General features: G+C 37.6%; 3 protein-coding genes across 5 annotated transcripts; 1 reads left to right on the plus strand and 2 right to left on the minus strand.

The window, feature by feature from the left end:
* Positions 1–4,315: 4,315 nt before the first annotated feature.
* On the minus strand, positions 4,316–6,501 carry ankrd39 (ankyrin repeat domain 39). Of its 2 annotated transcripts, none has more exons than XM_079382362.1 (5): positions 6,448–6,501; positions 6,110–6,201; positions 5,938–6,041; positions 5,639–5,842; positions 4,316–5,510 (listed from the first exon to the last, which is right to left on the minus strand). In XM_079382362.1, exons 2-5 carry the CDS (start codon positions 6,198–6,200, stop codon positions 5,364–5,366), a joined length of 546 nt encoding a protein of 181 aa, XP_079238488.1. In that variant the 5' UTR covers position 6,201; positions 6,448–6,501; the 3' UTR covers positions 4,316–5,363. The 2 variants fall into 2 exon arrangements, with proteins under 2 accessions (XP_079238488.1, XP_079238487.1); XM_079382361.1 differs by having other exon boundaries at positions 6,444–6,499.
* Positions 6,502–7,224: 723 nt separating this feature from the next.
* Positions 7,225–13,064, minus strand: kctd9a (potassium channel tetramerization domain containing 9a). Of its 2 annotated transcripts, none has more exons than XM_079382550.1 (12): positions 12,866–13,064; positions 12,284–12,405; positions 12,051–12,094; positions 11,800–11,896; positions 11,140–11,198; positions 10,900–11,028; positions 10,617–10,684; positions 9,953–10,048; positions 9,721–9,870; positions 9,517–9,622; positions 8,925–9,058; positions 7,225–8,831 (listed from the first exon to the last, which is right to left on the minus strand). In XM_079382550.1, the coding sequence occupies exons 1-12, from the start codon at positions 12,911–12,913 to the stop codon at positions 8,715–8,717; spliced, it is 1,170 nt and encodes a 389-aa protein (XP_079238676.1). In that variant the 5' UTR covers positions 12,914–13,064; the 3' UTR covers positions 7,225–8,714. The 2 variants fall into 2 exon arrangements, with proteins under 2 accessions (XP_079238676.1, XP_079238675.1); XM_079382549.1 differs by having other exon boundaries at positions 9,953–10,069.
* A 369-nt stretch (positions 13,065–13,433) lies between these two features.
* LOC306848169 (uncharacterized protein) lies at positions 13,434–23,296 on the plus strand. The gene is made up of 19 exons (XM_079382551.1): positions 13,434–14,257; positions 14,749–14,964; positions 16,108–16,794; positions 16,867–17,053; positions 17,557–17,678; positions 17,899–18,127; positions 18,376–18,528; positions 18,784–18,913; positions 19,656–19,764; positions 20,008–20,107; positions 20,225–20,459; positions 20,561–20,837; positions 20,953–21,130; positions 21,250–21,326; positions 21,395–21,575; positions 21,778–22,026; positions 22,168–22,339; positions 22,422–22,570; positions 22,722–23,296. Exons 1-19 carry the CDS (start codon positions 13,952–13,954, stop codon positions 22,886–22,888), a joined length of 3,924 nt encoding a protein of 1,307 aa, XP_079238677.1. The 5' UTR covers positions 13,434–13,951; the 3' UTR covers positions 22,889–23,296.
* The last annotated feature ends 1,635 nt before the right edge of the window (positions 23,297–24,931 follow it).

Below are 24,931 nucleotides of genomic sequence, written 5' to 3' on the forward strand. Positions count from 1 at the left end.
GAACTCTTACCTTCATGAGTTTTTAAGTAATGGAAGTGTGGTTGCCCTCATGCTACCTCACAGTTGGGCTGTAAATGTTGGTTTTTGTGGTTTATGGGGACTCTCCATAGGCGTAATGTTTTTATACTGAACAAACTGTGTGTGCTATTGCCCTACACCAACCCTACACCTAAACTTAGCCCTCACAGGAGACTTTGTGCATTTTTAGATTTTCAAAAAAACACCATTTAGTATGTTTTTTAAGCCTTTTGAATTACGGGGACATAGGCAGTGTCCTCATAAACCACCTTCATATTGTAATACCTCTGTCATACCCATGTCATTATACAAATTTGTGTCCTCATAAACCACATAAACACACACATACACACACACACACACATACACACACACACACGGCAAGGCAAGTTTATTTATATAGCACATTTCATACACAGTGGCAATTCAAAGTGCTTTACATAAAAGGAAGTGAAATAGTCATTAAAAATAATCACAACAATAAAAACAAAGAATTAAAAAAATTATTTTAATAATCGCAACAATAAAAACCAAATTATATAAAAATTGATTTAAAAAGAATTTAAAACGGTTAAGAATAGAAAATTATTATACATAGTGCAGTCAGTTCAGACGTAGCACACTGCTCATTCAACAAATGCACAGTTAAACAGATGAGTTTTGAGTCTTGATTTAAATGTGGCTAATGTTTTAGCACATCTGATCTCTTCTGGAAGCTGGTTCCAACTGTGGGCGGCATAATAGCTAAAAGCGGACTCCCCTTGTTTTGTGTGAACCCTTGGTGTTTCTATCTGACTCGATCCTAATGATCTGAGTGGTCTGTTAGGTTTATATTCAGTGAGCATAACTGCAATGTATTTAGGTCCTAAGCCATTGAGTGACTTATAAACGAGTAAAAGTACTTTAAAATCAATCCTAAATGTAACTGGAAGCCAGTAAGGACCTGAGGACTGGTGTGATATGCTCAGATTTTCTGGTTCTAGTCAGAATCCTGGCAGCAGCATTCTGGATGAGCTGCAGTTGTCTAATGGTCTTCTTGGGAAGGCCGGTGAGGAGACCATTACAGTACTCCACCCTGCTGGTGATAAAGGCATGAACAAGTTTCTCCAAGTCTTGACTGGAAACAAAACATCTAATTCTTACAATATTTTTGAGATGATAGTATGCTGATTTAGTTATTGCTTTGACATGACTACTGAAACTAAGGTCTGTCTCCAGAATCACCCCAAGATTTCTGACTTGATTTTTAGTTGTTTGACCCCTAGAGTCAAGGTATGCATTCACCTTGAGAACTTCATCTTTGTTTCCAAATGCAATGACTTCAGTTTTCTCCTTGTTTAACTGAAGAAAGTTCCGGCACATCCAACTGTTAATTTCATTAATGCATTGGCAGAGGGAGTCAATGGGCCTATAGTCATTTGGAGATAAGGCTAGGTAAATCTGGGTATCATCAGCATAGTTGTGATAGGCAATTTTGTTCTCTCTCATTATCTGACTTGGTGGGAGCATATACAGGCTAAACAGATGTGGTGCAAGAATTGAGCCTTGTGGGACTCCGCATGTCATGGATGTCCACGTAGACTTGTGGTGCTCTCCTATACTCACATAATAACCTATTCCGTCTAAGTATGACCTGAACCATTTGAGTGCCATCCCAGAAAGCCCGACCTAGTTTTCCAGTCTCTCTAGAAGTATGTTATGATTGACACTGTCAAACGCAGCACTAAGATCTAGTAGTACCAGCACTGATATTACACAGAATCAGAAGCGAATATCATTTATTATCTTAATAAGCACGGTCTCTGTGCTGTGATGTGCTCGGAAACCAGATTGAAAATTGTCCAGGTATCCATTTGAGATTAAGTAGTTGTTCAGCTGATTAAAAACTACCTTTTTAATAATCTTACCTATGAAAGGAAGATTTGATATGGGTCTATAGTTGCTCAACATTGCGTTATCAAGATTGCGCTTTTTTCAGAAGGGGCTTAACAACTGCAGTTTTCAAGGAGTTTGGAAAAGTTCCAGAAAGAAGTGAAGCGTTCTAAGAGACGTCTAAGAGATCTGCTTCTAAACAGTTAAGCACACTTTTGAAAAAAGATGTGGCAAGTATGTCAAGATAGCAGGTTGACAATTTAAGGTGCTGTACTATTTCTTTCACAATTTTGCTATCAATTGCTTCAAAAACAGACATAGTCACTTCTTTTTGAAATTGCGGTCGAATCTGTGTGACCTCTGCATAACTTGAGGATGTGCCAATCTCCTTTCTGATATTATTGATCTTCTCAGAAAAGAAGGAAGCAAACTCACACACACAAACAAACACGTACACACATAGGATTTCCATGTTTTATTGGGACATTCCATGGGTGTAATGGTTTTATACTGTGCAAACTATAAGCCTAAATATACCCATCACAGAAAACCTTTTGCTATTATAGATTTTCAAAAAACATCATCCAGTATTATTTCTAAGCTGTTTTCCTCATGGGGCTTAAAAGTGTCCCTACAAGGGTTTTAGATATTGCCATCTTTGTGGGGACATTTTGTCCCCATAACATAGGGTATACTTGAACCCCAAACACTTATACTTTGCAGAATTTATTAAAAAATAAAAAAGTAATATAGATATATAAATATATATTTATTTATTTATGAAAACCACTAGTCATGTGACCAGTTCAGCTCACAGTGGGAGTTAGACTGAAATAACAAATCATCAAACAAAAATAGTACCATGAGAAGCAAAGATACCTTTATAGACAGTCAACCATGCAGAGTGATGGGAGTGGCCGATAGAGTTTCCAGCCAAGCAGGTGTACTCTCCAGCATCCTCTAAAGACACATTTCTGATCTGCAGTACCTCCATCTCCTTATCCTTGGTGTTAACGCCTGCCATCTACAGAAAAGAACCATAGGGCCAGATAGTTCTGGAACAACCAACCAGAGGAAAAATAGCATTTTTGGATAATGTTTTGGACCACAGTATCCTTGTTGGGCTCCTGCCTTTACTGCTCTTATGAAATAGATTATGAGTCTGCCAAGATTGTTGCTAATATTTACATATCAGAGTAAAGTCTTTCCAGTGTTTTACTCAATTATATATCTCAACAAGACCAGATGAAACTTCTAAACTATCTAAACTAATGGATTGTGTTAAAAATGTAAAAGATTGGATGACCAATAATTTCCTCCTATTAAATTCAGATAAGACAGAGATATTACTTATTTGACCAAAAAACAGTACACAGAATCTCTTGGATTACAGTTTGCAACTAGACGGATGTACTGTTACGTCCTCTAAAGTAAAAAATCTGGGTGTTATATTAGACAGCAACTTGTTCTTTGAAAATCATATTTCCCATGTTACAAAAACAGCATTCTTCCATCTTAGAAACATTGCCAAGCTTCGAAACATGCTACCTGTTTCTGATGCAGAAAAGCTAGTTCATGCATTCATGACCTCTAGACTGGACTATTGTAATGCACTGCTAGCTGGTTGTCCTGCATCTTCAATAAACAAGCTACAGATGCAGCGGCTAGAGTTCTTACCAGGTCAAGAAAATATGATCATATTACCCCAATTTTACAGTCTCTGCACTGGCTACCTATTCAGTTCCATATCATTTACAAATTATTATTACTTGCCTATAAGGCCCTAAATGGTTTAGCTCCTGCGTACCTAACTTGTCTTCTACCACGCTACAATCCAACCCGCTCCCTAAGATCGCAAAACTCTGGACTTTTGGTAGTACCTAGGATAGCAAAGTCCACTAAAGGAGGTAGAGCTTTTTCACATTTGGCTCCCAAACTCTGGAATAGCCTTCCTGATAACGTTCGGTGTTCAGACACACTCTCTCTGTTTAAATCTAGATTAAAGACACATCTCTTTAGCCAAGTATTCACATAATGTATCGTATAATCTTGTACTGCTGTACATTATTATTCTTTAGCTTGGGTTGAACAAATCATTTTTGCTTGGATGGAACAGCAGCTACGCTAATTATGTCTCTTTTTGTTTCTCTGTTTCTGTAACTATTACAGAAGCTTCAGTCTGGATCCAACCCTTAAAATTTCTGAGATGACCGAACACCTAAGAGATGATGCCAACCCCTCAGACAACATACAGAATTACCTAACTTTGCCATAAGTTAAATATATTACACATGATGTTTTCACAAATACAAAACAAAGGATGGCATCCAAATATTGAGGAGAAACTGACTGCATGAGAAATATAGACTTCACTCAGAACTGCCAAAACTATACAAGTGACAAACTTAAGAGTAGAAACAGAAATACATAAAAGCTATTTATTTCAAATGAAAATAAGTTCAAGACTCACTTGCCATGTAAATTGTCCGGTAATTTATATATTAAAATTATTCCAATTAAATTTCACACAAAATCAGTGAAAACATTAAACAATATTTTATTTCATTTTTTTGTGTGAACTACCGCATTACATCCTTACTATATTTTGTAAACAAATACAATGAGTTACAAAATGTGCGTGTCGTATAAATTATTCCACTGAGAAATAATTTAAAGTAGGCTAATAATTAGGTCTGTGCACACCACTGCTGGAAACCTTTTGGTTCACACAACTCGGATAATATCAAGTCAACTGCAAAAAAATAAATAAAATTAACCAAAAATAAAATAAAATACTAATACCTGAAGTACTAAAATAACTCGTATCAAATAAGAACTAGCTTCATTTTAAATGTCTGGATGCATTTAATAAATTATTTGATTGATTTAAGATGACTGCTAAAATACAAAAATCTGTACATCAGACATTATAAATGAAGGTAAGGTTTAACCTGTCTCTGAAACGGTGTTGTCAGATCATAGAAGTCCACGCCGTTTGAGCTGGTGTATCACAGCAGTGCAAAATGCGCATTTGTTCTCATTGTTCCTAAGCATATTTATAGACTCATGTTGATATGCACTGTAAGTAGTTTACATTTGAACATATTTATTTATCTGGGCATGGAAACAGCTGTTTATTAAGTTATTCAAGTTCATCCGAGGTATCAATCCTAGGTTTCCTTATAAAGTGCTGCATTAATTGGACTCTATCATGCATATCAAACATAAAGCACAGGCTCCCTTCTGGAACTGTCAGTGAATAAAGATGTATTAGCATCCCAGCTAAACGTGCCACTGATTCAAGCCTTTTTTGTTGATCTGATCAAATTTAGTGGATCGGCTCTTGAAGAAAGTGACCATCAAGAGTAACCCGAGCAACTATGCCTCTTTCCAACCAAACGACACACATTTACAAGGCACAGCTTTTGAAAAGGTACTTCATATTCTTCCATGAGAAGGACAGTAAGATCAGGTCATTGTGGTCTCAGGAACTCCCAAACTCTGTCATTCTCCGGACAGAGATCGAAAGATGTGTGTGATCTTTTGTTCTTCACAAGTCGTAAGGCTGGGAAGCGGTTCACCAACAGCTCACAAACCACATAATGCTTCTGTTCAGCAGCCTGTGTGCATATACAATCACAAACACACTCAGAAACTAGCATCAAATAGTCATAACCAACATAAGCTCTCTCTATATATATATAAAAAAACACTTTTATCAAGAACTCATCATGTTGACCAGTAGTACCTTATGAAGTGCTGTAGATCCATCATCATCAGTCAGACATGGATCAGCCCCACGGTCTAACAGTAACTTGAGCACACTGTGTTGTCCGCAGTAAGCCGCCCTATGAAGCGGGGTCGCCCCACCACGGGTCTGGACATTCACACAAGCGCCACAGTCCAGGAGTAACTCACACACCGACAGCTGACCTGCTCGACTAGCATAATGCTGCTCCAAAGAAAAAGAGGACCTGTAAATGGGTTATGCATTATGAGCATAATTAATCATGTTTGCATTAGTAGTGAATTATAAAATGAACAAACCAAAGCAGTGTAGTTTGCCTGGTCCCTTATATTTGGATCAAGCCCTTTTTTAATAAATGTTCTGACTCTCTCCACATCTCCGTCCATTGCAGCTGACCATATACCTACAAACAAGCAATTGAAATATGGGGTGACATGATGATATATATGAACATACAAGCAGGCGATGTACCTCTCTCAAAGTCCATCTCCTCTAGAGTTTGATGGACGCTTGGTGTTGAGCGATGGGCACCACAGGTGCATTGCTTTCCATGGGAATCCATCCTAAATTTCATTAAGCAAAATATAGACCACATTTTATGTGAAATAAACGTGTAAACTGTTTAAAGGTATCACGGATACATCTAAGAGACTTTGTATGTGTTATGGACACCTAGTGACAATCAGTTTTTCACATTTGGCTGTCTGATAAAAAATAGCAAGTAACTATGCCGGGTTATAATATGACGAACAACTGATACTTTTGCAAATTTGATGAACCAGCAACTGTTTCTGTTTGTTTATACCTACACACGAGTTAGGAAACCGCGGCTGTGAAGACCCTGCAACTTCTGCGTCCAACAAACGGACGACCTTTCAAAATAAAAGTCATGGGTAAGTGACATAGCTTCGGATTTCAGTTGCGTTGGTCTAGAGCTTTTTTTCAGTTTTAGTCTAGTCTAAAACAAAATAAAATAAAAAGACATTAAACCTGAAACAATATGTTTTCTATTCACTCAAAAATAACACTAAACTTAAGGAGACTTCAAGGGAATATTCTTGGATGAATATCTTATGCTCTGTTGACAATATCTGTGGCGTGTCATTGATTACCACAAAACATAATTTAGTTCCTCTGCTTTACTTCCTTACATGAAGTTACAGTACATCCCCCTTTCTCCAGTCTCATTCAGAGCATTCGCTATGTTAAGGCGACACCATATAATGTGCAAATAAAAAAGTCAATGAAAAAGTGCTATGTTTAACAATAATTAAAACCAACATCAAGCTGCAGTTTTTATTTTTTATAATGTTTTAGATAATAGACTATATAGCTTTTAGAGGAAGTCTCATGCTCACCAAGGACATATTTATTAGATGAAAAGCACAATAAAAATAATATTAAATATTATTACTATTCAAAGTAACTGTTTTCTATTTTAATATATTTTATAATGTCATTTATTCCTGTGATGCAAAGTTACATTTTCAGAAGCCAGTCTTCAGAGTCACATGCACTTTCAGAAATCATTCTGATATGATATATAACCAAAGAAATAAATAAATAAAGACAGACAACAGGAGTTTGATTATAACAGTCTATTTATGGAAACACACTTCCGTAATAGAGTGCAACAAAGTTCGGTAAAGAGAGAACAGGTATATCCTCCTCTCCACCACTTACATAAATACAGCCTGATACATAAATAAATAGCTAGCACCCTTTCCACAAGGGTCTGATATACATAGAGAATCACACTTTAAGTGCAAAAGTCTATTTTGATTGCCTTCACTAAACAGGATTGATAGAGTACCTACAATAACATTTGTAAATGAAAAATAACAGCATGTTGTATAACAAATAACTCTGAGCTACTGTCAGAAATCTCTGACCGAGATGGTTAGGTTTCATTTTTTAACCATGCAGCAAATAATCCAGGTCAGGTGATATGATAATGCAATAGTTGAGCAGCACAAGTTGCATTTCATAAATGTGCTACACAATTTTTGGATATGAACGCACAAGACTTAATTTAGTGCTTCATATGTTCAAAATGTTAACAAAAAGTAGGACGATATTGATGAAAAAACTTAATATCATGACAAACATTAAATAAGGAAGCACTGGATTTGATAGTGACATGAGAAACATCACAAAGTTTTTGGTGTGGGTTGGTCACTTCCAACATTTCAATTAAAACAAGATTAAAAATGGGTAAAATAAGAAATTTGAAAGTGAAACATTTACACATACAATGTAGTGATATTATAAACCAGCATATTGGCACCACCGGTTAATTATTGTGCATATTAACCTATGGCTGAGTGTTATTACACAGTTATTAAAGATTAATAGGTGTTGCAAAACACAGCGTTTGACTTAATGACTTAAAACTAGAACGGGTCGTATGGGAGGTAGATCAAACAACAAATGGCAAACCAGAAACCAAAACAAACAATTAATTTGGTTTACATGTAAATGTGAAAACAGAATATGTAAGAGCTATATGTTTATGTTGCATATTTGTAACCAGACCTATCAGTTATATGAGATGTTTAAGGTATTTTCCATATTTTATATACATGAAGCTACTATAATGAGCTTGTTTTGCCTGCAGTAAGCTGTGCAACAATAAGCCTTATCATAAACTGCCTACAGTTGATTGCTAAATCTCAAATTCTACAGATATATTTGGTTGTACTGATTGACTGAAATGTTGACTTCATTATTTAAGACAAAACACAACATGAAACGTATACATTCGGTAAAATCGAACAAAAGTCCAATTCAAAGCATAAATAAAAACAAAACCAAAAGCAACAAGTTTGGTTTGACAAACGGCATTTTCAAATATTTGGATTCTCTACACTAAGCTTTCGCTATTTTTGGTCGTGACTACAGACCCTGGATGTGCACTAGTGCATGAGAGTAAAGCTCAAAGAGAAGGGGTGGGCAAACCAAGTGCTAGTATTGCATACGGTTTCACAGGAGCGTGAAACGAAAAGGGGGGTCGGGGTAAGGGAGAGCTGTGAATAGCTGGCTGGTGACGTTGCCGGGCAGGGAGAGATGTAATTGGTTATCTCACACTTTGGGACATGTGCAGTGGAGTCAGCATCTCCTCAAAGATGGCTCCTTTCACATTTGAACCACGCAGGTTGGCTTCCTGTAGATCGCAGCCTGAGAGGTCACAGTTCTGCACACACATGAATGAAAACGTGTCATTTTTTGCAGTGTTATAATATGAGAAATGTGGCTACACGCCACAAAATGAACACTGTTGACTCACCTCCAGATCTGTGCCGGCTAATGTAGCACCACGCAGGTTACAGTTCTTTAGCTTAGCATTCTTCAGCGTCGCCACACGCAGGTTTATACCAGTCATCTGACTGCCCTCCATGTCAACTCCTTTCAGATTAGCCCCTAAAGCACACAGTAAATACACCAATTAACCAAACGCAAACACAAAACACGATAATGCAACATTAATGTGCCATCAGCTTCATTAGCAGTCAGTAGTTTGTACCAATTTCAGTACCACAGCAAAAACTATTGTAACTACTTTCAAACATATACACTATATGGACAAAGGTATTGGGACACCCCCTTCTAATGAACATGTTTGACTACTTTAATAATTTCTATGAGTACAAATGTATAAGGCACGGTTCAAAAAGACATGATTGATTCAGTCAGTGTGGAAGAACTTGACTGGTCTGCAGAAAGCCAAGTCCTGATCCCAGCTGAACTCCTCTGGTGTGACTTTATATGCAGACCTTGAGCCAAAAACTCATCACCAAACACCAATGACATACACTGTACATACACTATATGGACTAAAGTATTGGGACATCGGCAATGGCTTCTTTGTGCAGTTTTACCTTCTAGATTTGCCTTGAGCCCAGAGGGATCCTCAAAGTTACATCCTTTCAGTGACGCTCCCTCGGCATTGGAGCACAGCATCTTTACACCCTGAAGATTAGCACCCTGGAGAACGGACAAGAAAGCGAGAAAGCAAGGCTTTATTTCAGTTCAAAGGGATTAAAACTAGAAGAAGAGATAAAAAAAACTTTGGATCAGCTCACATCCAGGTTGGCTCCAGATAAGTCCGCTCTCTCTAGGTTTGAGCAGCACAGGTTTGCATAGGTGAGATTGCAGCGACTTAGATTTGCCATCTTAAAATTGATATAGCGCAAATCCAGCCGAGAAAGGTCCGCTCCACTGAAATTAAGACCCTGAGCAAAAAAGACACCTTAATGCCAACATCAAACTGACTAAAACACACGTCAGAACAATTCCAAAACAAATGTCTTCTACCTGACAGCGTAGCTCTGATTTGGTCGGAGTAGCCAGCAGAAACCGAACAAATTCTTTCCGTGAGAGTGGAGAGTGGTCTTCAGGTGGATGAGAATTCTGCATGCCATAGGAAACAAACTAAAAAATTCAATGAATATGCATATACAGAACCTTTCAAAAGCTTGGGGTCAGTAAGACGTTTCATTGTTAATTTTACTCAGCAAGGACACATGCAATTCAACAAATGGAAGAGTAAAAAAGTTTGTAATGTTACAAAAAAAAATCTATTACTAATAAATGCTTCTTTTGAACTTTCTATTGATCAAAGAATCCTGAAAAAATTTATCACGGTTTCCACAAAAATATTAAGAACTGTTGTCAACATTGATAATGATAAGAAACACTTCTTGAGCATCAAATCAGCATATTAAAATGATTTCTGAAGGATCATGTGACACTGAAGACTGGAGTAATGATGCTGAAAATTCAGAGCTGCGTCACAGGAATAATTAACTTTTTATATAAAAATAAAAAAACGTTACTTTGAATGGTAATAATTCAGAATATTACTGTTTTACTGTATTTTTGATCAAATAAATGTAGCCTTGGTGAGCATATCTTAAAAAGCTTACTGACTCCAAACTTTTATATAACAAGAAACACTTTAACACTTCCGATCTTTTACCTTAATGGCAACTTCTAGCTGTTCAGCCATTTGCTCAATTCCAAAGAATCGAGCTTCTTCCAGTACTCCTATAAAACATAAAAAAAGTGTCTTAATAGTGCTGTCGCTTTATAAAAAAAAGTGCATTGTATTGCAGTGATTTACAGTACCAAGGTTAAAATGATTGCATTAATCTACACCCCAGGCTCGAATGTATAACATCTAATATTTCATTTATATCTAATAAGCTACATGGGGAACTATCATTCGAGAATGCCTTTGGTAACATTCAGATGTCACTCACCGAGTAAGTTTATGCCTTCGTTGACAATGATCTGGCCATGCCTCAGGTAATTCAGGATGGGCTCAAAGTACTCTGGGCTTCGATCAATGAGGTAAGCCCCTCGTTCATCCTGCTTATTACCCCATACATCTGCAGATCAAGAAAGAACTCTGAACTGTGCTATACACTGATTCACAACCTGATGAACTAGCAAAACAATGCCTAAATCAGTCCGTGAGTGAACATGAACTATAATCTTACCCTTCTCTCGAAACATGTGTGCCAGCATGCTGTCAGGCTCCTTACTCACAAGAGTACTCCTTAAACAAGAGGAAACAGACCAGACTTCATTAATGACATCTCAAGGACAGACCATTAAGCATCTGCAGACTACTATTATTTTAGCATCATTTAGACACTAATACTAGTTAAACTGCCCACTGTTCTTCAGAAATTGCTTATTTAGGTCAGTACTAAATAAACTATAACTTGCATTTTGTATGATCCCTCTTATTTTGGTAAAATAATTAACATTTTGCAGATTCTGCAAGGTGTATGTAAACTTTTGACTTCAACTGTATAGACACACATTTTATATTATGTTGTATATATTGTTTTTTAAATATATATTAATGTGCCAAACTTGATTAGCAAATGATAAACTTGAGTTTATCAAAATAGCTGTTCGCAATTTTGCAGATTTTACTATGGTTGAGACTTTTTCTTGCCTAAATATACCATAACCATTTTTAAATCACAGCCTTTTAAGCCATTTGCTTTATTTCCACTCATATTTTACAAATATCATACAAAAATATCTATTAACAGTAGCTATAAAAACAGATTAGAGCTAGATTAATAAATTAGAAACTTCAATGGATTTTAAGACAATACGACAGTGAACCCATGGTGCATGTTTACCTAGTGGTTGTGAAAAGCCGCCCACCAATATTCAGCGTCAGCCAATCAGTGTGCGATCCTGAGATGTCATCTGACGTTTTTCCATCACTCTGAGGGTCTAAAACACAAACACACTTTTAGTTTCACTGAATAATGTAAATATGTTTTTATACTTTTATGAAAAGCATTATTTGCTTGTGTGTTCCCTGGGAATCTCATGACCCTGGCCTTCCAAGTGGCATGAAGTGGGAAACAACATGATGTTGACTCACCAATGAAAGCGTCTCCTTCTGACACGTACAGCACATCATCATCTCTGTGGAATATATACACAATAACCAGTCAGTTCATCCAGCATATTATCTATCATTTGCCTATCCCACTCGAGAATCAAGTACAAGGCTCACTGTAATCATTCAATTCAAAGCAGGTCAAACTGGGAATAGCACTGTATTTTTCATTGTCTTTCCTAAATAAATCATTGAAAAATGCAAATGCAACACACCTGATGAGGGCAATGTCATCTATGAGACCACCTTTCCCATTAAATAGGTTACAAGCCCTGATTCCCAATTTATTGCTTGCGACTGTCAAGAGATCAGACAAAGTCCCATAAACAGCTACAACCTGCAAAACAAACAAATACACGATGAAGCAATTAAAATTGTAATGTTTGCAATAATTACAATACTTTTTATTATAATAATTATTGCAGGCTGTCTGAATAGATAACGTAAAGCGAATAAAGCAATTAATATTTTTCACTATTATTGAATATTTTAATAATGACAATTTCATTCTTTAAAAAATGCATACATCACAATAAAAATATATGGTGTAAATAATTTACTAAATGTTGCTCTTGGTAGCGTCAGTACAATACAAAAAAATGCAATTGCGAGGTATAATAAACAATGGAGTTAAATTACAGAAAAGCGAGCTCTTATGTGGCCTTACCCATATCGTCAGGAGTAAAATGGCACGCTATCCAATAGTTTTACTGAATAAAGTGAGATACAGTAATGGAAAGGTTTCATGCATTAACAGGACCTCACTGAGTTGGGCTAAACTGCGTGTGTTAACTCACCTTGCCATTTTTGGAGGTTCCGTTGACAAAAAGCGTCACCCTTCGCATGCTTTGTTTACACTAATTAAACCTATTAACTGTACAAATATAAATAAATTAATATCTCGCTAACTTATCTATGTATTAAACTAATACCTACGTAAAGAGAGTAGGAAGAACCAACCTAGCTACATTGTACCAAGACGATGAAGCAGCTGTCCAATCAAAACGCGAATACTGTTTCCGACCTCGACGACTGACCAATCACAGGACGCGTTTCATACACTAGGCCCGCGGTTTGGACCAATCGGACACAATTGTGGTGTTTGACTCTTAAATGAAAAACTTGCCTGGTGAGAATGGTATTTTGACGCAAGGGAAATGACTGTGGGCTGCTGTAGTCAAACTACTCATTCATTACAAAGCCGTGTTCAACTGTAGAAGTCAAGCCGAGGTAGAATCAAAACAAATCACAGATCTCCAGTAATTTATATAATTTACAGTCTCTAAAAAAATAAAATTACATTTTACTTTTATGCAAATGGATTAACAAATGTAACTGCATTCGATGGCTTCAAATTATTCATGCATATTGAGCCTTTTTTGTACACTAGAGGGCAGAGTAAACATATTTTGAGGTAAAAAAACAAAACAACTCTTGCACTCTCCGCTGTTTTTGAAAATAGGCTTATTTTCCAACTCTCCTAGAGTTAAACAGTTGATTTTTACCGTTTTTGAATCCATTCAGCCGATCTCAGGGTCTGGTGGTAGCACTTTTAGCTTAGCTTAGCATAGCTCATTGAATCTGATTAGACCGTTAGCATCTCGCTCAAAAATGACCAAAGAGTTTCAATAGTTTCCCTATTTAAAGCTTGACTCTTCTGTAGTTACATCGTGTACCAAGACTGACTGAAAGTGAAAAGTTGCGATTTTCTAGGCCGATGTGGCTAGGAACTATACTCTCATTCCGGCGGAATAATCCAGGAGCAAGGCGCAGTGATATTACGCAGCGCCTGAAAGTAGTCCCCAGCTAGGTAACTTAGTGTAGTGTAGTTGCAGAGGGCAAATTGGTACTTAGTGGCTGGATTTACCTGTGTGCGGTTAACCATGGTTATGTGCGTTGTAAAGGGCTGTGATAATAAGTCGAAGGTGTACTCTACCATCATGTTTCATCGAATCCCAACGAAAAACAAGCAGCGAAAGAATCAGTGGCTGGCTGTTCTGAACATAGATCTCAAAACACCGGTGGAATCAATCAAGAAATGGCGTGTTTGCTCAGAGCATTTTGGACCAGATGACTATTTGGAAAACATGGACCGTGTTACCCGTACCACGGTACGGCGTCTAAAGGATAAGGCCATCCCAACAATCTTCAGACTGCAGACAGGACCAGCTGGATCATCACACATGGCTGTAAGTGTAACATTATTATTTTAGTTAGCTTGAACGACCAGATTGAAAAAGCACTGCTGTTGTCGTTAGCTAAGTTACCTGTGAAATGCAGTCACTAAGGGCTAGGTTTGCGCGACCATTTGGCTTACACATTGTATATTAGTTCTGGTGAGGTAACTTAGTGCATAGTTTGATTAAAAGAAACTTGTGGACTGGTACACATTTTCTATGGTACAAAATACAGCCCTATCACCAAACCCGATTTCCAGAGTAACAAATTAGCACTACTCAAGACTGTAGGCCTACTATGCTACTTTGGGGGGAGGGACACTTGAAACCGTGAAATTGCTCTGTCCCTGGTTTCACAATCAGCCTTTTCCCAAAATGTAATTGTATGTAATATCATATTACCTATGCTGTTGAAAGAAAAGAGTGTTGGAACAGTTTTTCTAGCTTGCATATCAAAGGTGTTGTCTCCATGGAATAACCTTTTTTTGTCAATTATCAATCAGGGTGAGCTTGGTGACGTACAGCAGGATCTACCTAAACATGAGGATTTCTTCAGCCTTTTTGCCGGTGTACAACAGTCAACCCCTCAGATGTCCAGACCTGCAAAAGAACTTCCAGCGGAGTTCAGAGTACCTTTTCCGTTGCATCTGACTAATCCTGCACAGACAGCGACCTGCACAAAGCCATTTGCTGCCCTGGCACCCACATGGATGCAATTGGTAGGCCAATTAATCTTTTTCGTCATGTTCTAGTTTTGTGTACTATGTTATGCATGAAAGTCCTAAAATTATTTGAAATCTCTACAATGTATGCAGGGTTCCTACAGGGTTTGGAAAAATATAGAGTTTGATTTAAGTATTTTCCAGGTCTGTAAAAGTATGGAAAAAAAGAAAGCGGAGTATGGAAAAGTATTTGTTTCCAGACTTTTGCCCATATTTAGTTTTTTATAATAGAAAATTAAGAATTTATTGTACGAGAAGTCAAAATCAAAATACGACTGAATGAATTCAAGGTGCATTTTTTCATTTTGCAAAATTGCAGGTTATATGCATTTTGGGTTTCTTCTCACAATATTCTTAGCACCGTATTATATAGCCTTAAGGACCTTTGCAAAAATATACAGACTTTTATGTGTGCATGACAAACTTAGCATATAGGGCGATGCACATTGAGCCATCAGCCCATTTCGCGGTGTGGTTTCTTGGCCTCCACAGAGTATGTGTTAAAGAAACCTTAAGGCCTTGAAATATGGCATACTGCCCTAACGAAAATCAAATTTTAAACACTTGTTTTTTTTAATAGACCGTTGAACTTGGCAAATTTTGTGCCATCAGCCCATTTTCGTGTCATGGTTTGTGTGCCACCACAGAGTATGTGTTAAATTGGACATTAGGCCTTCAAGAGAAAATGAAAATATTTATAGATGACTCCACTATATACCAAATATAAAGCTGAAAATAATCCTCTATGAACCATTTATGTTAAATATGGTCTGCAAATCTACTGAGAGGTTTGGAAATTTGGTTCTGGAAAAGTATGGAATTTTGAAATGGAAACGTGTAGGAACCCTGTTTATAGGACACTGCGTCTTCGTCCATTATCATGGCCGTGTGCAGTCCAAGGAAAAGTTTAATCTTTGATGTGAGTGGCCAAGTTATATGTTCGTTATCTATAATCCATAAATAATGAAATTATTAGTTTTTTCATCATTCTGCTGATACTTATCTATAGCATTATCAAATGCAATCATAGAACAGTCAGATAGTTGTTTATTCCAATCATTTTTATGTGAGATGACCAAAACTGGCATGCAAATTTGAGAAGAGAAACTAAATATTTCAATGTTGAATGGTCAATAACAGGAAACGCACACATCATCTGTAATGGACATCAGTTCGACATCAGCCTTGGACATCAGCATGTGTTCAGAGCCTGCTGCTGATACCAGTTTTGCTCCATTCACAAGCCCCTCCACCTTTACCACAGGAAGTACATCAAGCAGCTCTGAACATCCCAGAGGATGGAAGGAGAGAAAGTGGATTGTGAATGAGTCAAAACTCATGGAGCTCTTCCAGAAATGCTCCACTTGTGGAGCTCTGATATCCGAGGCAGACCAGACCGTAAAAACAATTGGTAGCAGAATCACTGTGAGCTGGAAATGCAACAACGGACATACTGGACATTGGGAATCATGTCCAAACACACGTGGAATGCCCGAAAACAACCTACTAGCTGCAGCTGCCACACTCTTCACTGGTGCAACATTTACAGACATCGCTGACTGGGCTGGGCTCTTGAACTTGCAGCTGCCCCAAAAAACAACATACAACAACATACAGGCAAGCTACCTCATTCCAGTGATTGAAGCAGCATACAAGAAGCAGGAAGACATCATAAAAGCGCAACTAATCTCCCAGACTCAGGATGGTGAGGGAGTGCAGCTCTGCGGAGATGGGAGGAGTGACAGCCCAGGCCATTCATGCAATTATACAACCTATTCCTTCATGAATGACTCCTCCAATCAGATAGCTGTTTTTGATCTGGTTCAGGTAAACAAATGGACACGACACTAAAATAAATTTTGTCTAAAATGTCGTAATCTGTAAACTTGTTCCCTCTAGGCGTCCCAGGCCACGAGTTCCATAGCAATGGAAACAATGGGGTTCAGGAAAGGGCTGGAGAAGCTCTTGGGTGAAGGCATTGACATCAAAGTGGTCACAACGGATAGACATCCATCCATCAGAAAATTGATGAGCGAGGAGTATCCTAACATCATACATCAGTTTGATCCACGGCATGTGGCAAAAGGTTAGTCTACTGGCCAGTAAAGCACTACCTGTTGATACTTATTGTGGGAATTGATAGGATTTTAACAATATTGATGCCATTGTCGATCTTGCTTTTTCGGTCTGATTCTCTATCAATTCTCTTATCAAATCCTTTCAGTAGAGAAGGTAGTCTACACAGGTTTTCAGTATCAATGCATGAACCTATAATGTAGCCTATGTTACTACGATGGCCATAATGGCTTATTAGAGTAAGGTAAACAATCTAGGACTGTGTTGTCTGTTTCAATTCTACTTTCAAAATGACCAATTGCCCATATCAATACCCATTTCAAAAACATGCCAGCATTGATGGGAGCAATCAAGGTCAGATGCATATTATTTCAGTAGATTGAAGCATTAGATTCTCAGTTCTACTTGATACCTGGTTCTCGATTCCCACCCCTAATGGTTAGGAAACGAGCCTTTTGTGTGTGCATTATCTGAAGTTGTCTTACATTATAATAATGTACCCTTGTAATTCAGGAATAAAGAAGAAGCTGGTTTCTGCATCCAATCGGGGGAATTGCAAAGAACTTGCCCCTTGGGTGAACAGTGTGAGCAACCACATGTGGTGGAGCTGTTGCTCATCCAAGGGAGATGCAATGGTACATAAGCATACACACACACACAACTCACAAAATGAAAGTCTAATTGATTGCTTGTATGCATGCTGTATAGAGGTGTAATGCACAGTGATGTTGCTGGTTATAACACATCTTGTACAATAACTTAATGACATGCAAAAATTTTAATGTTTTCTAGATACTTTAGAATGAATGTTAGTACTAAACCAATTTTCTGCCTGGGCTCTTATGTTATTGTCAGGAATTGCACAGACGATGGAAATCAATACTCCATCATATCTCAGGGGTTCATCGCTGGGAGGAAAATGGCATGGAGTACAAATGCTATCATAAAGAGCTGACAAGAGACCAGCAAAGGATGAAGAAATGGTTGTCTGTGGACTCCCCTGCCTACAAAGCCCTGGTTGAAATAGTGATGGATAAACATCTACTGAAAGACCTGGAGCAAATGATGCTGCTCAAACACACAGGTATGTTTCTGAAAAAGTTTGATGTGCAGGTAGTGTAATGGCCAACTAAATTATCATTTCAGTGGGAAGTGTATGTGAAAGTGATTTACAGTGTATAAGTATAGGAATGGTCCTTTGAATCGCTTTAAAAGACACAAATATTGGATTGACCCCTAGTCCTAACACAATGACAGTCCTGCACAGATCATGCACACACATTTTCATACAGGTTATTGTTTCAGTTCTCTAATTTTTTCCTGTTTTACTAGGACAACTTGAGGCCTTTCATAATGTCCTGCTGAAATACTGTCCAAAGCATATACACTTTGAATATGCAGCGATGCAGGCACGCACAATGTTGGCCATTATGGACCACAACGAAAACCACACTACACAGCGAGAACAGGCAACAACAGCAGATGGTAAGACCTAAAAATATTCCAAAATGCAAAGCTCTCCTATTACCATATTGTTTCTTACCTGACATGTTTGAGATGTCAATCATAGAGCTGTCAGCACATGATAAATGCATAATCTGGCTTAGACATACAGTATGACTGAACAAATTCATTTTTAGTAACGCAAAACTCGGCTGGTAGAACAGGCCTCTAATATGTCATAAATATCATAACCATTACAGACTGACTCGCAATACCTTGCTGGGTGTATAATTTCAGGCCTCCCAAGACACGATGTTGTCTTTCAAAGACAGTCTAAGCAATGGATTGCCAGACCCATCTATACGAAGACGACGCAAACATTCAGAAATGGTCTCATGGAGGGAGTGATTGAAAGATATATATCAAAGTAAGCAAAGTAAACATTAATATCTCTAGTTTACATATGGTACACACACACATCATATTAATAAACCACATGTAATTTAATCCGGAAACTGTATGCTCAAGAACTAATAACAGATCCTTATTATGTCCTATATAACTGTCTATTGTCTATGAACATCTAATGTAAGAAAATTAGTCATATCTGCATAGTTTCTCACACTATTATGTTTACTCCTAATATTTCACATCTTAAATGCAATGAAAAAAAAATATCCCAGTCCCTCCATATTATCTTTTTAAAGTATTAAAGGGAACCTATTATGCAAAACCCACTTTTACAAGGTGTTTGAACAGAGATGTGTGTTGGAATTGTGTGTACACAGCCATCTTACAATAATAAAAATCCATCCTGTTGTTTTGGTTTAATCTTAATAAAATTAAAAAATAGGCGTTTTGAAGCCTGGCTGCGATATGAGGTCATATTTTGGTAGCCCCGCCCACCGATATTGACTGACAGGCGCGAATCCTCAGCTCTCAGTGTGTTGTGCCATGTCCGATATTTTGTGTGTGTGCGATCGGCTGTGTCGAAAGCAATGTCCCGTCAGGAACACCCTTGCTCTGTTTCACGATGTAAGACTCAACACCAGACTTTATCGTCTATCTGCGACTGAGCCACAGAGGGCCGAGTGGTTGAGTTTTATGTTTGAAGGTCAAGTGCCTCTAAATCTCCCTAAAGTCGTGTATGTCTGCACTAACCATTTTAGAACAGACTGCTTTTTGAATGAGGGGCAATACAAGGCAGGATATGCAAAGAAACTGAAATTAAAGGATGGATCTGTACCAACGATACGTGATCCAGCTTCACTTCAAGAAGTAAGAGTTACACTTTGTATTTTTATAGCATTTTGAACAAATCGTCATGTAACGTTAAATCAGTGTGCCAGTTCCACAGCAAATGCGTCTAAAGCTAACATTGTCTTGCAGATCAGATATTTGTTGTTGTGTGTTTACTGTAATTGCACTTTGTAAGAAATCATAGAAAATTTGATTGTTTTGAAAACGGTGTATGTTTTTAATAAAGAAAAAACAGTAAAAATGCTATGTTTGCTTGCAAAGGCCAGCACATCGACACAAACCCGTAGCACAATGGATGTTGGTTTCCAGACAGACCCATCGCTGTCATTCACGACGCTTCAAACTAAAAACAAGAGTACAGGTTTGTTGATATTTTTAATGTTATATGTTTTGAACGGTAGCAGCAATCGATTTACTGTTGGCACTGTTTATAATGATGTGCCATAAAACTGAAATGTGGCAACATCATACACTCCAGGTGTCCAGACAACTGTGTCCAGTTTTGAGTTGAGCATGCCATCAATTTCCCATCCTGCTGCTACAAAAGTAATGACTTCAACACCAACACCCCTCAAAACTCCGTTAAAAAGACCTCGCCTGAAGCTTGAGGAAGAAGATACCCTAACGGAGTCAACATTTACAGCCCAAGACACTGATGTAACGTTTGACCCTGCAGAGGGAGACACATCAGGATCAGAGGCAAAAGACTTGTCGTAAGTTTCTGCAATGTTCAAATTTTTTACAATTTGATTTGCTTTAATCATAACCACCCTCATCTTTATGGTTTGCTTACATGTATGTATATTTCTTTCAGAGCCCAAGCAAGCGGTCCTGTCCAAAACATATGCAAGTACATTGTTTATGAAACGTGCCTCATGGAGCTGTTTGACATGTGCCCATTATGCCAGCAAAGATGTTATGTAAGATCACAAAGGCTTGGGACATTTCTACGGGTGGAACAACTCTGCCAGCACTGTCAGTTTGTACGAAAATGGAACAGTCAACCAATTATTGGTAGTACTCCAGCCGGCAACCTACACCTTTCTGCTGCTGTCTATCTGTGTGGTACGTCATTCTTCACAGTTGAAAAGGTAATTATTGAATGTCAAATAATTAATCAAAACACTGTTACAAACACTAGCAATCTGTAATGTCACAGGTTACTGTACTTAGTTGTATTGTTTTGCAACTTCTCTCTGTTGTCAGGTTTTTGCAGCTATGAAGATGCAGCTATTCAAATATGACACCTTTCTTCGACATGCACGAATGTGCATTGAACCAGCTATTGTACACAGATGGAGAAACTGGCAGGATGAGATACTACAGAAGCTTAGTCAAAGAGGAAAAGTCATTATTGGAGGAGATATGAGGGCTGACTCACCAGGTACATAGTAGGAAAACTTATACTTGCTGTTGAAAAGCCAAAACAAAAATAATGATATTTTTCTATTCTTACAATGAATGCCACAGTGTATTAAAATGAATTGTGTGTTGTTTTTGAAGGCCACTCTGCCAAGTATGCCAGTTACACCATGATGGACCTTGAGATGAACACCATTGTTGACCTACAATTGGTCCAGGTAAGTGAGGAACGTTTCTTTTCCACCAAAAAAAAAAAAAGTGTCATTGTACAACATTTCTTTGACAGAGTAACGAAGTGGGAGGGAGCTACCACATGGAGAAAGAGGGTCTGAAGAGAAGCCTTGACTTTTTGGATGCTTGTGGTGTAACTCTGGAATGCATCATCACTGACCGGCATCCTCAAATACAGAAATTTCTCAGGGAGCGCAATGTCCCTCAATTCTATGATGTCTCGCACATCGAGAAAGGTATGTAACTTAGCAGTCATCCATGTAATTTTCACAAATTTAAATAATATATGTGATAATACTGTAACAATGGATGATTCTACGTCTGCATTGTCAATAAATGTAATAGATTTTTCCCTTTGTGTTTTTTACATTCACTACCCATTATAAATTTTTCCATTTGTATTCAATGTTGTCATGCTTGTTTTATTGTAATCTCCAGGAATTTCCCAAAAAATGGCCAAAATATGCCAGTTAAAAGGGTGTGAAAAATTACGCAGATGGTTACGTAGTATCAAAAGTCACATCTACTGGACTGCTGCATCATCAACAAATGGTCCTGAAAGAGTGGCGAAGTGGACTTCTTTCTTGAACCATGTCCAGGATAAACATACGCACGAAGACCCAAATTTTCCAGCATGTCTGCATCCACCCCAGAGATGCAGAGACAAGAACAGATGGCTGGCTGCTGGTAAGTTGTCTACAGACTCTCATACGTTATTTCTTTAAAAAAAAAAGTATGCAAAACATAGAGCTTGTCTTTCTTTGGTCAAAATGAAATGCCTTTTCAACTTATGGCTATTATAAAAAAAGAACATTTCCACATCTTTAGGAACTCTGCCATTCTACAAGTTGGAGAAAGTTCTCTGCAACAAGAGAATCTTGAAGAATGTGGCCAAGCTAAGTCCTCACCACCAGACTTCTAACTCGGAAGCTTTCCACAGCGCCATACTGCGTTTCACACCCAAAAATGTGGTCTTTCCATTTCTGGGAATGTTGTGCAGGTAAAGTAATTGTTGTGAACTATAAATTCACAATGTCATACACTCCTGTCATGGTATGTCACATTATTTTTCTTGCTTTCAGGCTGTACCTGGCTGCACTACATTATAATGAAACTGCAGGTCATCCCCAGGCCACATCAGCGGTTGGTGAACCACTATTCAAAGTGACCTTTCCGAAGGCTAAGAAGGGAGAGTTTAGGGTCAGAGAAGTGAAGACACTACCGACTTTCAGTATGTATTTATTTCTTATATTGTTTAAGTCTAAGTTTACTTATAATACAATATAACTACACTACACATAACGTTATTGCACTTTTCCTTACAAGCTAGGTGGAAAATCTCCATAAATATGTACAAATAAAAGAAATGTTACATTGCACAGGTTATGTGGAAGAGCTGCTGGACCTCATATTTAACCAAGTCTTGGTGGACCCTGCACCATATGTTGATGAGGTGTTGAGAATTCCCATACCACCCCCTCTACGTGCAGACTATGACCGGCCTGAGGAGGAGGCCATCTCCAGAAGGGTGACTCATTTTAATCAATAGGTGGTCTAAAATCAACATAACTGCCCTCCTCAACAGGAAGCACCACACAGGCTGGAATCACAACACGGACTCTCCGTCCGAGGAAACCTCAGCACCAGCTCACAAAGCTCCTATAAGCCAGAAATCTGCAACATCTAACACAGCGAGACATGATCATAAAACATTCAAGGATGTTAGTGTTGCTGTAAATGTCTATTGAGGCTTTTTAGAAGTTTTACTAAATTTTATTACATTTTAAGTCTAAGCAACAACTACGATTTGGTTTTACAAATGTTTGTAAGAGTTTATTTAAATTTATTTACTTTTTTTGTTTTATACCAGTAAATAAAGGAAAGTACATTATTATGCAAGTTTTCATGGATTACTTGACGAATTAATGAATATATAAGTGATTCAAACTACCATCCCAAGACATTCTGGTTCATTCTCATTGTTTCTTCTGCTGTAGTCTTTTCTTGTTCCAGGTCCGAGTCCAGTTCGTACATGTATGTCTGAATACTGGTCCTCTCACTAGTCTTGCTCATGTTGCTTGTCCTCTCTGTTTATTGCCATACGCAAAACACAGACGTCTAGGCTCCGCCCCCTTCTGGAGTTGGGTGGGAAGTTGCAGCTCATTTTCATGTAAGGGAACACACCCCGGAAACAGCACTTTTTAGACCCGACCCAAAAATGACACTTTTCAACACATTATAATAAACAATCTGTATGTTATTGGAATCTGAAACTTCACAGGCACTTTCAGGACAGCCATACGATTAACATTACATCTTGTAAAAAGGGGCATAATAGGTGCCCTTAAAAAAAAGAAAAATCCCCATAAGCTAAAACTAATATCATTACTTGGCCAACAGATGTGTTTGTCCTATCTTTAGCATGTACAAAAACTAAAACAGGACACATGCATTGATAAATGACTTTAAACAATAAGGCAGTGAGTGATAATATCCTGCTTATAGTATATAGATAATATCCTGCTGGTTCTTGCATGGTGGCCCCAGTCTTATCTTCTGTAAAAAGCCTGTCTCTTCCAGAATTTCCCACTATGTCTGTAACTGCCACATGCTCTGCAAATACACAGGGCTGATAATCACTTCTCTTGCAAACTACTGTTGACAAAATGTCCTTCAGGTAAAGGGACGTTTTCAGTTCTCCCTTAAATTCCTGTTCAGGTTACTTGGGTCGGGTATTGCCTTCTTGAAAATAAATGAGATAAGGAGCCATTGAACATTCACAGTATACAGTGTGTTTTCTTTACAGAGATAATGTTACGACCTGTTTTATATTCAAACCCACTGCATGTAAGATTTGTGCTCCTTAACTGGCCTTGCAAGACATTAGTTATGATATCAGTAGGGATGTTACCCAGACGTTTAGTCTGATATTGTTTGAATGATTAAATATTTAATCAGTTAGCACAGCAGTTCCATTTTGAGGTCTAAAATCATGATCATGACATACGCTAAATCCATTTTTTCTATACCATCACTAAATATTAAGATGTGACAATGCATGTTAAAAGTCACATTATCTTCTGAACTGGACTGATGGAGCATAGCAGCAATAAAATGTTGAACTTAAAAGGATTTGGGAAAAATTGCTAAATATTTCAGGGGAGGTAATAGGTTTGTCCTCTATGCAAAAATAATTAAGGGCATTTTCCACTAAAAACATTCCCAGACTAAAGTGAATATAAAAGTGGATATCCTCTATATTCAACATGTTTTTTTTTAAGTGCTGTCAAACGACTAATTAATAGTAATTAATCGCATCCAAAATAAGTTTTTTTTAAAAATATATTTGTGTGTACTGTGTATATTTATGTGTATATAAATACACACACAATATATTTAGAAAATATTTACATGTACAGTATATATTTATATTAATATAATTCATATTATATATAAATATATTTAATATATAAAAGTAACATATTTTTCTTAAATAAATGCATGCATGGGTGTGTATTTTTATATATATATAATTGACACACTACACAGACTGTTTCACGTTACCTTGGACTACATTTCCCATGTGCCATTT

The sequence above is a fragment of the Barbus barbus genome (assembly GCF_936440315.1).
Source record: "Barbus barbus genome assembly, chromosome: 28".
NCBI classification, from domain to species: domain Eukaryota; kingdom Metazoa; phylum Chordata; class Actinopteri; order Cypriniformes; family Cyprinidae; genus Barbus; species Barbus barbus.